The 15,802-nt window shown below is 32.2% G+C and overlaps 1 protein-coding gene across 2 annotated transcripts in view; it reads right to left on the bottom strand.

Annotated features, from left to right (window-relative positions):
• SOS2 (SOS Ras/Rho guanine nucleotide exchange factor 2) overlaps positions 1–15,802 on the bottom strand; it is an 81,520-nt gene that overhangs the window by 11,267 nt on the left and 54,451 nt on the right. For both annotated transcript variants that reach the window (XM_036917202.2, XM_036917210.2), the window contains exons 11-16: positions 15,590–15,671; positions 13,949–14,071; positions 8,247–8,350; positions 6,421–6,643; positions 3,496–3,615; positions 3,182–3,344 (exon numbers count right to left, since the gene is read on the bottom strand). In XM_036917202.2, coding sequence (XP_036773097.2) covers positions 3,182–3,344; positions 3,496–3,615; positions 6,421–6,643; positions 8,247–8,350; positions 13,949–14,071; positions 15,590–15,671 — 815 coding nt within the window. The remainder of the gene's footprint in view (positions 1–3,181; positions 3,345–3,495; positions 3,616–6,420; positions 6,644–8,246; positions 8,351–13,948; positions 14,072–15,589; positions 15,672–15,802) is intronic.

Genomic DNA, 15,802 nt, shown 5'->3' with positions numbered 1-15,802 from the left:
ACATTTTCTTATTTAAAATAATTTAATTATTTTATTTTTAACCTGATATGTACATATATATACAAGTCCACAGCAAACATTATACTTGATGGAGAACCATTCAACACATTTCCTTTAACACAAGGAGTAAGCAAAGGTGATTACATTGTAACTTTTATTCGATACTTTACAGAAGTCCTAACTAGCATGCGCAAGAAAAATTAAGATCTAGGGAATGAAAAGAAAAATTGTCAGTATTCACAGAGGATATGACTGTGAAGAAGCCCAATAAATCTACATGGAGTATTAATGAGAGAATTTAGCAATGTTGCTGGGTAAAAAACCAGTAGACAAAAATCAACTGCATTTCCAGATATCATCAATAAAGAAAACAAAATTCTAAAAATATTCTAACAAAAGAGGTGTGAGATCTTTATCAAGAAAACCATATAACTTTATTAAATGAATAAATAAATGAAGAGCTATACCTTGCTCATGGTTGGGAAGACTCCATTATTAGAAAAATGGCAGTTCTTCACTAATTGATTTATAGAGCCAATGCAATTCCTCTCAAAATACCAACTTTTAAAAAATTGAAACTTAAACCGATTCTAAAATTTATATAGAAGAGAAAAGGGTCAAGAGTAAGTCACTCTTGAAAAAGAAAAATATTGTGGGGACTTGCCCTACTATATCAAGAACTAATATAAAGATATGGTAATTTAGACATGTGGCGCTGGCACAAGAATAATCAAACATATCAAAGGAACAGAACAGAAAGACCGGAAATAGTCCACACATTTATGGACACCCAATTTATGACATAGCTAGCAAAACAGATCAATGGGGAAAAGGTGGACTTTCAATAAAGGTGCAGGAGCGGGCAATTGGCTACCTCTATGCAACAAAAAAATGAAGTGACACTCCAAACCTCACCCCACACTCAAAACTCATTTCCACCTGGATTAAGGAATTAATGTGAAAGATGAAACATTAAGATAATAAAGGAGGGCGTTAAACAAGACATGGAAAGCACAAATTACAAAGGAAAAAAATAAGTAAACTTGACTACATTAAGATCTTTTATCAAGACATCACAAAAAAAGGCAAAAATGAAAGCTTCAACTGGGGAATGATATTTACAACATAACTGACAAAGAATTAAAATAATCCACTATTTAAGAAAACTCATACAAATTCATAACAAAAACTCAACAAACAAAAACTAAAAAAATTTCCACAAGAAAAAATACAGCTAATGAACATTTGAAAAGAAGTTTAAGCTCATTAGAAATCAGGGTTTATAAACCAAAAACTACAAGAATGGAAAAATTAAAAGAATGACAATTCTAGTTGTTTCACATTCTCACCAACACTTGATATTTTACTTAATATTTCAAGTGTTGGTGAGAATGTTAAACTAAAATTTCATAAATTTCTGGTGGGAGTATAAACTGGTACAATTACATGTGAAAATAATTTGGCATTATCTAGTAAAGCTGAAGATATTCTATCATTCAGTACTTCTATTTCTAGGTATATAACTTAGAGTATAAATTTGTATGTGTATGTACCAGGATATATGTAGAAAATGTTCAGGGTGAAATTACTGATACTAACCCTACACTGGAAATAGTCCAAATGACCATTAACTAATGAATCAATAAGTAAGTTTTGATAAATTTCTTTAATATGATACAGTTATGAAAAAGAATGAACTATAGCTAAAAGAAACAACATGGATGAAGTTTAGAAATATAATGTTGAGTGAAATAAGTATTTGCATAACTATATATGATTAAGAAACATGTATCTTAACACCAAAAAAACAACCTGATTAAAAAATGGACAGAGGACCTGAACAGACATTTCTCCAAAGAAGAAATACAGTGGTCAACAGGAACATGAAAAGATGCTCCACATACCTAATCAGGGAAATGCAAACCAAAATCATAATGAGATATCACCTCACACCAGTTAGAATGGCCACCATCCAAAAGACAATAGATAACAGACAATAAATAACAAGTGTTGGTAAGGATGTGGAGAAAAGGGAACCCTCTTACACTGCTGATGAGTATGTAGATTGGTACAGCCCCATGGAAAGCTGTATGGAAGTTCCTCAAAAAAATAAAAATTGAAACACATACAACCCACAAAATTCCACTTCTGTTAATTTACCCAAAGAAAACAAAATCACCAATTTCAAATTACATATGCATTCCTATGGTTATCGCAGCATTATTTACAATAGCCAAGGTATAGATGTAACCTAAGTGTCCACTGAAAGATGAATGGATAATGATGATGTGGGGTGTGTGTGTGTGTGTGTGTGTGTGTGTGTGTGTAACAGACACACACATATATATAGTGGAATATTATGCATCCATAAAAAAGAATGAAATCTTGCCATTGGTAAGAACATGAATGAACCAGAGGGTATTTTGCTAAGTGAAATAAGTCAGATGGAGAAAGACAAATACCATATAATTTCACTTATATGTGGAATTTAAAAATCAAAACAAATGAACAAACAAACTGAACAGAAACAGACTTAGACTCAGAGAACAGAATGGTGGTTGCCATAGGGAAGGGGGATGGGGGAATGGGTAAAATAGGTGAAGGGGAAAAAAATTAGTGAGAATGATATCTTGATCTGGGTGATGGTTACATATCAAAATTCATCAAGCTGTATACTAAGATTTGTGCATTATATGCACCTCAAATAAAGTAAAATAAAATAAAATAAATGTATGTGAAACATCCTTCTATACTTTGTTCTCTGTAACAAACACTAAATATATACTACTTTATAATTTAAAAAAACAAATTTAAGTTTTAGAAAGGTTTCTCCCTATCTCTTTGACTAGACACTAAAGATGATTAAAGTAATTTATATATTTATATTTAAAATCTTTCATCATCTATTTGAAATAATCAATGTACATTGAAAAAATCCACTTGGAACTTCATGACATTTAAGTAAGCATATTAAACAGAGTAACAAGTCCCATATTCTTTGATGTATCCTAGGCTTACTAGTGTGTATCGATGTATTTTCTAATGTCTTAGTATCACTATATTTAAGAGACTAAAATGGATTTACAAAGGATTTACTCAAAAAGATCAGTGATAGAAGCAATCTTTTACATTAATTTTATGTTTCCCCCAAAAGGATGAAATATTTAAGCCTAAAACTTACCTCAAATGTATGATCTAATCTGTATACTGACACTGAATTTACTGCACTGACTATCTCCAGTACACCATTGAAATTATTCAAATCTTGAAAAACTTGCAGAATTTCTACAATTCTACTTAGTACTGCCACACGTTCCTCAAAATTTTCTGCTTCCACAATGCACCTAACAAAAAAGAAAAAATGGCACGGCTTAGAAAGCCATCTCCTCACTTCAAATAGAAAAGAGGAAATACATTTTCAGCTGAAATTTTAGCTTGTAGGTGACTTAATATTATGATTATTAAGAAGTAGTAAGACAGTAAGTAAAGACTTACTTTTCAAACCAAAGGGTGAGATTTGTAGTATGGCGAATCATTTTTAATAAATTTGGTGAATTTATTTCTTTATCTTCTTTGGTCCACACACTCCCTACGAGTTCAGAAGGTTGAACTTTCCTGTGGAACCAAAAAAATCAATGCAACTTAACCTATAAAGGGTTAGTATCAAAATTATTTAAAGGTCTCCTAAAACTTAATAAGAAAAAGACAATTAACCCAAAAGATAAATGAACAAAGATACAAGTAACTCACAGAATAGAATTGAAAAGCCACAAATATGAAAGAAAAAAAGTTTTATCTTTTTATTTTAGTCAGCAAGAACATTAAACCACAATGAAATCCCATTTTATTCCTGTCAAACTAACAAGTCTGGTAATATCAAATAGGTACAAATGTGAAAAGATAAGAACTCCCCAATGCTGATGTGCAAGCAAAAACTGATACAACCACCTTATAAGGTAATTTGGCAATATCTCAAAATACTCAAAATATACATTCTAGGTCAACTATCAATTCTACATCTAGGGATATACTCTAGATACACCAGGTTATAAGAAAACATTTATAAGAATGTTCAGTGAAGCACTGTTTGCAAGAGTGAGAAATCCCAAACAACCTAGAGGTCATCATCATAAATTTATGGAGTATTCATACAATGGAGCACTATAACACAACAATTAGAATAGCGAACTAAAACTATATTCATCAACTCAAACAAATACCATAAATAGTTTAAGTAAAAAACAAGTTGAAGAATAATACATAAGTATCAACCGTTTTACAATGTGAAAAACAATGCTAAATATTGTTTATGAATGTGTATATGCATATAATTATAAAGACATACATAGGAATAGTAAACACCAAATACAGGAGAGTGGTTATTTCTTGGGAGAAAGAAAAGGAAGAAAAAGGATTGGGAGAAAGAAAAGGATTGGGAATAGTTACACAAAAAAGTTCAATTTTATTGGCAATGCTTTTATTGTTTATGGGCCCTTATTATATTATTTTCCACATTTTTGGAATACCTGAAATACTTAATTAAAAAATTAGACAGAAGAGTTGATTAAATACTCATTGTATCCAGTGAGTCAGGATTACATAATTTAAAAAATTGACCAGTAACACTGCCATCAATGTTCCTACAGGCTTGGCAACTAATAAAGAAAAGTTTTTAACCAGTAGATTTGAATACAAATAGGTACTTGCTAACAGTTTTTGAAATGTTTCCTTAGGTGGCTCTATTATTTCACCATAAATTTAGTTTAGTGTCACTGCTTTATGTATATTACCCTTCTTCCATAATACAAATATCACTTATCAAAGGTTATTTCTATATGCTGAAAGCAGGTCCACATAGAACTAAATGTGCTTTTTTCCCCCTGATGTCAATTCATGTAACAGGCAGTCTATGAGGAAAAACTTGATTCAGTACTCTTTGCTTAGTTATCTCAAGTAACAAGTTCCTTCATTCCTACCTATCAAAATTCCACAATATAAAACAAAACCACCTGAACTCCAAATTACTTAAAAATATATAACATGACACTATGAGTCAGATATTGGTACCTCTGACATTTGCGCTAAATTCTGAATGGCACAGCCAAGGTAAACCAGAGGCCCAATGGCAAAGTTTTATCTTTGGTGCCTTCCTACATTCTCCATTAGCACTAAACTTTATTCTTGCTTTTCCCTGTATAATCCCTATTTTTAAAAAACTGGCTTCTAATCAGATAACTTCTTAAGAGTAATTGTATTTTAAAAGGGGCTCCTGAATGCAGAAAAGTTTTTGATGGAGGAAAAATGGAGGGGGATTATTTTTCAACAGCAGGGGGAGAGGGCTGTTAACTGCAAGGCCTGTACTCTTCACAGGATCCTATGTTGTAAATGTAAGAAGAAAGCTTAAATTAGGAGGTGGTGGGAGTGGCTAATGCACTGGGAAAGGAGAGTGGTTTAAAAAAAGATGACAGAGGAAGAAGCTGATAAAGCAAGCTGAAAGACTGTGTGATTAGAAAGGAATAAGGAATGAGATGCTTGAATTAGTAATTTTGGAAACAGAATAATACAAAGTGATAAGATTCAAAATATGACCATGGGAAGAGTCTGATTTGGAGTAGAGAATGACATTGGAAGTGATGAAGCCATGAAACTAAAAGGTTAGGTTATAAATGGGTGATCTGTGTAGATACAGGGAAATGGCAGTTATTGCCTTATACATAAAGACAGATGAAGGGATACAGATAAAAATAGACAGCCACGCACATTACTAGTGATCCTTATAAATGAAAAAAATGGTTCAGAAGTTTTAAGAATGGTTCATCAATCACACTACTTCAGAAATAACTTTTCTTTAAAGTTAATATTAGCTTAAAATAGCTAAAGTACTTGAGACTCCTTTTAAGGAGTTAAGAACTTTTTATTCCTCTAAGAATTTTGTTATTCATTTGCCAGCAGACCTAATAGAGTCAAGCCCCAAATTAAAGTTTTGATTATTACATTAATTTTAATTAAAAAAAAGAAGAAAGCTTGTCTTACTCACTATTCTATTTATTTAGCTGCCAAGAGCCTAGTATGCACACTGATGGACTTAGCTGAGCCAACTCAAACTAAAACACTCTGAGCAAGTATTGGGAGTAGGAGCTGGGTGACTGTCTTGAAAGTGTTTGCTGTTGTATTGCATTAGGATTCTCTCTGACACTCCTCTTGCAAAGGATTGCTACTAGCTATTCTGGGCCTAAAGAGCAATGTTGTAAGACTTTTACCTAAAGAACAGACTATAATTAAAACCTGTACTTGAGCTTTCCTCTAAGCCCACAAGTATAGCAGAGTTATTTTTAAGTGCTTGTGAGTAACTGGTAAAATGTTCTGAAAGTAGAGCTACGGTTCAAGGTTTTTGAATACAGAGCAGCAAATATTGTCTACCTGTAGAGGTCAGATTCCAAAAGTGTCAGCTGACGTGCAATTTCTATGGGATGAAGTGTCATGAGATCAAATGTTTCAAACTGTCCTGGTCTGCTGATATGCCATTCAATTGGTGGAGGAGGACTTTCAAAGGTAATATTATGGCTTATTCCATTTGCCTGAGCTTGTTTTTTCCTCTTGATAATCTTAGCAATTGACTCTACCCATTTCTTCATTGTTTTCCCTAGGAAAAGAACACAAAAATGCCTTTTACTTGATGGACATTAACTGCAAATCTTTGTATAATCTTTAACCCTCACGGAGCTTCAACAATCAACAACTCATGGGCAATTTCTGTTGCGTCTAACCACACTCATCCTCTCCCTCTACTCCCTATGTTATTTTGAAGTAAATCTAAGGCCATGTAATTTCATTCATATTTATGTATGTATCTAAAGACTTTAAAAAATAACTGCAATACCATTATCACATATAAAAAAATGACAACTTCTTAATAACATCAAATATCTAGTCAGTGTTCAGATTTCCCTGATTGTCTCATAAATGTTTTCTAACAGTTGGTTTGTTTGAAATTAGGATCTGAACAAGATCCACACATTGCACTGAGTCAATGTCTTAAGTGTCCTTAACTCTACAGACACCCCCCCCTCTTTATCTCTTTTTCACTTGCAATTTACTGTTGAAACTGAATTGTTTGTCTGTGTGTTTCCCAAGTCTGAATTCTGCCAATTCTGCCTCTGTGGTATCATATGCCATGTTTCTCTGTCCCTGAATTTTCTGTAAATCAGATACATAGAGGTTTGATCTGACTCAGGATCAATTTTTTGACATGGATACTTGCAAAAATATTTCCACAAGGGGGCATATAATGTCCGGTTACCTCTTTTTTCGTGATGTTACCAGGAGCTGAGAAATGGTAATATTCTATCATTCCTTCATTTATTAGTTGAAATACTTTCATAAAAAGAAAATTTCCCTCATCAATTATGTGATTATACTGAGATGCAACTTGTATAGCAAAGGCCTCTAGACATTAACTGTAACAAAATCATTTACTTGCTTTATTCTGATGTTGTGTGTATTTTAGAAGCTTCTTAGATCACATATAATCTAGTATCTTTGTTAAGAATGTAATGTGAAAATTAGTACCATAAACAATTTTAAGGCACACATGATAAAAATGTATCTTAGACATCGAAACAAAGGAATTATATTCTTTATTTTAATTAAATTTCCCTTAAAGAACAAGTAGGAAATGAAATAAACTAGACTTCATTATGGTATTCTTTTTTTTTTTCTTTTCCTTTTTTATTATGGTATTCTTAATTAATGTCTTATGCTGTCAGATAAATATTCTTGATTGGACCTAGAGTTTCATATCACGGGGCTGCTCTCTGAAACTTCACCTATCTTTCAGGTGCTAAAAATACAGCAAGAACTCTTCTAGAAGTATTATTTTAAAAAGCTGTTAACCATTCAAAACCAAAAAGTAAGAATAAGGAGAATAAGACAACAGATAAAATTACACATATTTAATTAGTTGAAGGAATGGCAACCTTGAGATAAAATTAAATGGCTCAGGCTTATTAAAGAGATCTTGTGACTTCTTTTAAAGAATTTCCTAAAAAACTTGAAACCATAAGGTTTAAGATATTAGGTAGTTCTAAACATATGTGAGCTCCTTAGAGTCTATAAATATCATGCCAAATGTTATTTCAGCTTTTTAAAAATGAAAAATAGTTTAGCTTCTTAAATTAGAAGTCACACAAGTTTAAAAATAAATTCATGTGCGACGTAAGATTCAATTAAACCTTTAAATAATATACCTCTTACACTTGAAATGAAGGAATCTAGTCTTTCAAGCAACTCCAAATCTCTTTCAAAGTCATAAAAATGGTGTTCAACCCAGTGCCGAAAAACATTTAAGACCCTGATAGAATGAAAGAATGAAAGAAACATAGTTTAGTGACTTAGCATTCAATTACATTTTTATAACATTCAGAGTCTCTAATTTGTATTTAATTAACACCATGTTTCAGTGATATGAAGACAGGTCTCCAGACTATAATTTAAAAATTATACTTTAAATATTTATAAGCATAAAAATTGTGATTCCTGGATTTAATTAGCCCTTTCTATAGGAAAAGTACCTTTTCTTTATTCATATGTAGGAAATTCATACTCTGTATAATACAAAAACTACTTTTAAATTTCTAAAAGCTCTAAATCAATATATTTTTCACATAAAATGGAAAACCAACAAAGATTTAGTGTATGGTTTTAAGTTATGTCCACATTTTCTTCAAAAGACAAAAATCCTTCTGACAGAGAGCTATTCTGTTTTGCACAAAAATGATTACTTATAACTTTGCAAATACAGATTTAATCAATCCACACAAAAATAACACTCCACTCCCCAGACTTAATTAATGTCTTATACTGTCAGATAAATGTTCTTGATTGGACCTAGAGTTTCATATCAAGGGGCTGCACTCTGAAACTTCACCTATCTTTCGGGTGCTAAAAATACAGCAAGAACTTTTCTAGAAGTATTATTTTAAATACTTTAAATAACTTTTAGTTATTTTTAGAAAGTGTAAACTAGTTAATTAGCATTTTTAAAATTATTTCAATGCATGACTATTTCTAGGTTAGCTTTTTCCCCCTAGTTAACTAGTTAAGTGACACTAGTTTTTCTCCCAAACTAAGAAAATACTTTAAATTCCCAATCTCCATCATCCTATCTCCATCCATGTTGTATGTAATACAACAACCTTGCCATTGTGTGCCCAGCTTTCTCAGTGACTTATAGAGAATATTTCAAGAGATCACAAAATTACTAGCTTGTAGTTTACACTGAGGTTAATTCAAGTAACTCTGCTTCCATTTTCTCTCCCTCCTAGTTTCTACAGCATCTAATATAAACCATCACTATCATGTTAAAGAAAAAAAAAGTCTCATCTCATAATTAGACATCATCAAAATTAAAAGCTTCTGCTCATCAAACGACTCTATCAAGAAAAGTAATAGGCAAGCCACAAACTTGGGGAAAATTTTTTTCTACAACTTTTTGTCTGACAAAAGACTGGCATCCAATCCTATTCACTTTACTCCTACAACTCCATAATAAAAAGGCAACTCCATAGAAAATAGGCAGAAGATTTTAACAGATTCTTCCCCAATAAGTATGAAGAGCCAATAAGAGACAATAAAAACTTCTCTACATCATTAGTCATCAGAAAAATACAAATTAAAACCACAGAGAGATTCCACTATACTCTAAAGTTTAGTTATAAAGACTGACATCACTAAATGTTAGGATATGGAGCAACTGATAAGTTCATACACTGGTGATGAGAGTGTAATCACTCTCTTTTGGATTGGTGTACAATCACTTTGGAAAAAGGTTTGGCAGTTTCTTTTAAAACTAAACATATATATATACCCTACAACAGCCATTCCACTCTGAGTTATTTACCCAAGATATATGAAAAAATATATTCACAAAAGACTTATAAAATAAAGTTCATAGCATCTTTATTCATAATATTAAAAAACTGAAAAGAATCTAGGTGTCTATCAATGGGGAAAACAAACTGTTGTAGGTTCATGTAACAGAATACTTCAGCAATAAAATAGAAGAAACTACTGATATAAGCAACAAGACTCTCAAAAGCATGTTGATTGAAAGAAGACACAAAAAGATATAAGAATCCACTTATATGAGATTCCAAAACAGAGAAAACTAATCTTGGAGGAACAGGAATACTACTTCGGACAATGAGAACAAAAATTGATTAGAATGGACATGAGGGACTTTCTGGGGTGATGGTAACATTTTACATCTTGAAAGGAGTTCGGATCGTAGAGATGTATGTGTTTGTTAAAATTCAACTGAATTACACTCAAGATATGTGTATCATTTATACACATTTCAGAAAAAACATAAAACAAATACTTAACTGTTAATGATATACAAGGTGAAATATTTAAAAAGTGTACTTTGAAATACATTACCAAACTTAGATGATTAATGGACCAAAAACCATAAATGAATAGATATGTGATAAACTTAAGTATAGCAAACTATTAGCAGTACATCTAAGGTAGTGGGTTTATGGTGTTCACTGCAAAACTCTCTCAATTTTGCTTTATGTAAAAAATTTTATAATGCAATGTTGTTAAATGTTACTATCATAAAAATCACTATCATTGCTAAAGTGCTTTAATGTTTACAGGACAGACTGAACAACTTGGCTTGGATTTCAAGGCAATCTTCAGCTACACCCCTTTCCATATAGCTAATCTCATCTACTACTACTTGCAATACAATGTCTTCATTTCTCTCAAGTCAATTTCCTTACCTATTTCCTCTGTACACCATTCTGACTACTGCCTTCTTGACTTTATTTATACTATTTCCCAAGACCTTCAATGCCTATAGTCATATTTGTGCCTACCTAAGTCCTACACCTTCTTAGGGACAATCACAGATTTTATCTCTTTTAAGATTACTTCTGACATCAAAAAATATATTAAGAACTCATATGCCTCACGATAAAATAAATAATAATAACCTGATGAAAAAATGGGCAAAGGACCTCAACAGACATTTCTCCAAAGAAGAAATACAGATGGCCAACAGGCACATGAAAAGATGCTCCACATTGCTAATCATCAGGGAAATGTAAACTAAAGCCCCACAACAAAATATCACCTCACAACCAGTTAGTATGGCCACTATCCAAAAGACAAGAAATAACAAGTGTTGGTGAAGATGTGGAGAAAAGGGAACACTTCAACACTGTTGGTGAGAATGTCAGTTGGTATAGCCACTATAGAAAGCACTATGGAGGTTCCTCAAAAAACTAAAAAAAAGAAATAACCATACATCCCAGTAATTCCACTTCTAGGAATTTACCTGAAGAAAACAAAATCCCTGATTTGGAAATATGTATCACCCGTATGTTTACTGCCACATTATTTACAATAGCCAAAATATGGAAGCAACCTTAATGTTCATAAACAGATGAATGGATAAAGAAGAGGAGGTACATATATACAATGGAATATTATTCAGCCATAATAAAAGTATAAAATCCTCCCATTTGTGACAACATGGATGGACTAGAGGATATTATGCTAAGTGAAATAAGCCAGGTGGAGAAAGACAAATACCATATGATTTCACTTATTTGTGGAATATAAAAACAAAACAAAATGAACAAAACAGCCACAGATTCATAGACACTGAAAAGTGACTGGTGGTTACTATGGGGAGGGGTTGGGTGGGTGGATGGGTGGGGAGAGTGAGGGAGATAAAAGGAGCACAAAAATTCTCAATCATAATATAAGCTGGTCACAGGGATAATAGCACAGCATGGAGAATACAGTCAATGATTCTGTAACATCTTCCTATGTTAACAGATAGTAACCACACTAGTGGGGTGAGGATTTAATAATAATTCCATAAATTATTATTATAATAATTATTTATATTATGTAATAATATTATTATAATAATTCCATAAATAAGTAAAATCATACGATATTTGTTTTTCTCCACCTGATCTATTTCACTTCGCATAATACCCTCTAGGTCCATCCATGTTGTCACAAATGGGAGGATCTTATTCTTTTTTATGGCTGAATAATATTCCACTGTTGAACCACTGTGTTGTATTCTTAAAACCAATGTAAGATTGTACATCAATGATACTTCAATAAAGAAAAAAGTTCTGGGAAAAAAAAACCAAAGAACAAATGGAAAGGCATTAGGAAACTAATTTTAAAAAAAAAGAAAAGATGCCTTCCCTAATTTTTCCAGACTAATTTTTGCTACTCCTGAAATTTTATAGGGAAATTTCTAAGCTACTTAAAACATTTTTTTTTCAGATTTTTTTTTATTAAGGTATCATTGATATACACTCTTAGGAAGGTTTCACAGGAAAAACAATGTGGTTACTACATTCACCCCCATTATCAAGTCCCCCCACACCCCACTGCAGCCACTGTCCATCAGTATAGCAAGGTGCCACAGAGTCCCCACTTGTCTTCTCTGTGCTACACTGTCTTACCCGTGATCCCATAGACACCATGTGCACTAATCATGATACCCCACAATCTCCCTCTCCCTCCCTCCCCAACTGTCTTTCCTCACCCCTCCCCTTTGGTAACTGGTAGTCTCCTCTTGGAGTTTGTGAGTCTCATGCTATTTTGTTCCTTCAGCTAAGCTACTTAAACATTTAAGGTAGAATAATACGTAACTGTTTCATGTATCCTTTTCCCCTGGTAAAATCATAATATCACAGTGGCAAAGATGATATTCTATGTTATTACTCACCCAGTTAAAAGTACAGGACTGACAACACAGAAAATGCTTAGTAATAAATACTTAAGGAATGTACATGACTAAGAGTCTAGGACTATATTCTGCCCCTATACAGTAACCTCATAAATGTTTGCCTCATGTCAAGGGGCTTGAGTGTGGGTTAATACAAATGCACTGTAGCTAGCAAAAAAAGAAAAAGTAATTACTTCTTTATTGCTGATGGGTAAATCGTATTACAGTCTTGTACAAAGAATGGTATGTTAAATGTTTTGGCTGAGAGACAGATAGCTGGGAGCTCTATCACTTCCCTAAAAACTGCATTTATTTGTGACAATTGTCCTGGAAAATAATTAACTCAGGAAAATAACACTCAGGTCCAAAGGTGCAATTTATTCATCAGTGGTAATCAAGGAATCTTAGTATTTACAGCAAAAAATATATAGATCATGTACACTTAGTAAGATAACTCAGTTTTCCCATGGAAAGGGGTAGATAATAGTTTGGGATTATAAAGAGGGCTAACCAAAGGACTTTCCAATTTTGAATGCTCAGTGGTTAAAGAAAAAAAACACTGGCTTAGGAAGTCAGACAGGTATATATGACCTATTTCAAACTTACTTTACCCTCACAAGTCTCAATATTGGTATATGTAAGATGGAAATAGTAATTGTGTTGTGAAGGTAAGACAAAAAAAGATAAAGCACTCAGGCACACAGTAATTACCTAACAACTGGCAGTTGCTACTATCAAATTTATTTTTAGAAATGAAATGATTTTTTAGATTCAGTAATATATATCTATATATTTTGCACAGTAGGAGTAGGGGAAGAGCTAGAACTTTCATGATTATAAACCGTAAAAAGGCTCAGGATTACTAGATGGTAATATGGGACAGGAAGAGAAAAAAAAGCAGTGGGGGAATTGACAGTAGCCAAACTCATATGAAATTTCTTAATTTTTACTTAATAGATACCCTGATCTTTAAGCACAATACATCACATGCCAGAGGTAAAGTAACACAGTATACTTTAATAATTACATTTCTTTGTCTAGCTTCACATAGAACTTTGGAAGTTTAACTTAACTTCTATGAAGTGAACAACAATACCTCTGTCTGAATTAAGATGTAAGAACTATGTGCTAAACTATATATTGAAAATTGAATGATACATAAAAAGTATAATATTCAGGCCAAACCTAAGTTGTACTGGTTGGACGTATTCCTTGCGAAATCTTTTAAGGTCTGCACTGATTGGCTGTTCACCTTTCTCTACTGCCAATTTATCTGCTTCAGTAGGTTCTGGCTCTGGAATTTCAAATCTAAGAAGAAAGCAAAGTGACAGAAACTTTGTTGTTCATGTATAAATGAAACGGATTTCAAATACAGCAGGTAAAATATTTTAACTAAGCAACTTTCTTTCTTACCACTTATGTGAAAAGCGTAATTACTGATAAACTTCCCTTGAAGTATTACATACTACAAAAAATTGCCCTTCAGCAGTACTAAGTACTAAGGTCTTATATTCCTACTTTTATCAAAAATTTCAATAACTAGCACTGATCAACATAGAAAAAGTCAGTGGAAAAGATTCAAGAAACAATCTATAGGGCACATAACCTCTTTAAAGAACATAACAGCAATGACTTAGACATAAATTTCTTTGAATAAAACGAGCATAAATACAAAGAGAAGGCCCAAATTGATTTTTAAGCAATACTTAAGGAACATAAATGGATAAGGTAAAAATCAAAAAGGAAAAATGAGAAACATTACCCAATCATAGGAAATACAGCTAAAATATAAGTCTAAGAAGTGTGCTTTCCTTATTTTGGACATGGAAATACAACTAAGTAGATTTTCATAGCACGTTATACTGATTTAGTCAGGCAAACTTAGAACAACATAATGATAGATGTCACATAAAATTCTGGCCTTAAGTTTTTTTAAATTTTTTTTTTTGCCCTAAGTTTTTAAATGTGAAATAAAAATTATTTTGGGGGGATACTTTTAGCCTATTGAAGTGCCACTAATATACTCAGGGAAAAGGAAAAATTCAACCCAAAACTTAACTTTTAAAAACTAATCATAACAATGAAACTATTAACATTTTTAGGTCTAATAATGGGATTGTGATTATGTTTTTAATAAAAGTACTTTTTTTTTAGAAATATGAAAAGAAATATTTACAGATGAAATATGTTGTCTAGGATTTACTACAAAATGAATCCTGCTGAAGTTGATAGAGAAACAGATGAAATGCTGAGTTGATAATTATTGTACTTGGATGATTGATAAATGGGGTTTATTATAATCTATTTATTCTTATATATGTTTTATAACTTTCCTTAATAAAACTTTGTTTAAAAGTGAGAAGTAATGGACAGTGATTGCAATGGGGTGGGGTGGAGGGACTTGATAATATGGGTGAATGTTGAAGCCACAATGTTGCTCACATGAAATCTTCGTAAGATTGTCTATCAATGATACCTTAATTAAAAAAAAAAAGTGAGAAGTAAAGAAGTCTCTTTTAATTAAGTACTGTTTTATTGCACAGAAAACTGTTCATTAAAATATAAAGTTTTTTATCCTCTAATGTTGGGTCTTTTTGATTACTACTATTAATATTTGGTAAGATCTAAAAAGATCTCTGTTGTAATAAGCAGAGATATCAGTGAGCATGCTGTTTGAAGAGAACAGTAAAATACTGCTAATTTAATGCTAAACAGACCATGTGCAAAAACTACTTGAGTACATATTATGTACCAGCACTTCACAAGATATAAAATAGTTAACTTTTTACAAAGTGTTAGTGTAAATGAAATAAATGTTTTTCTTACCGTTCAATCAGTAAGCTCAGCAATTCCTGTGGTTTACAAAATGAACGATATGTAGTAAGAAAAGTACGAACAAAATTGGGATCTGAAAAGGTAGAGCATAAAACAGGTTGCATGTTCAATTTATTGTTTAATTAATTCAAAGCAGTATATTTTAGAGGCCTTCCTTCCTTTCTCTTTTTATTCTGGTTCTTCCCACTGTGGCTCTTCCTGCCA

Source organism: Manis pentadactyla, chromosome 11 (genome assembly GCF_030020395.1).
Source record: "Manis pentadactyla isolate mManPen7 chromosome 11, mManPen7.hap1, whole genome shotgun sequence".
In the NCBI taxonomy this organism is placed as follows: Eukaryota; Metazoa; Chordata; class Mammalia; order Pholidota; family Manidae; genus Manis; species Manis pentadactyla.
This window is presented reverse-complemented; position numbering and strand designations above follow the sequence as displayed.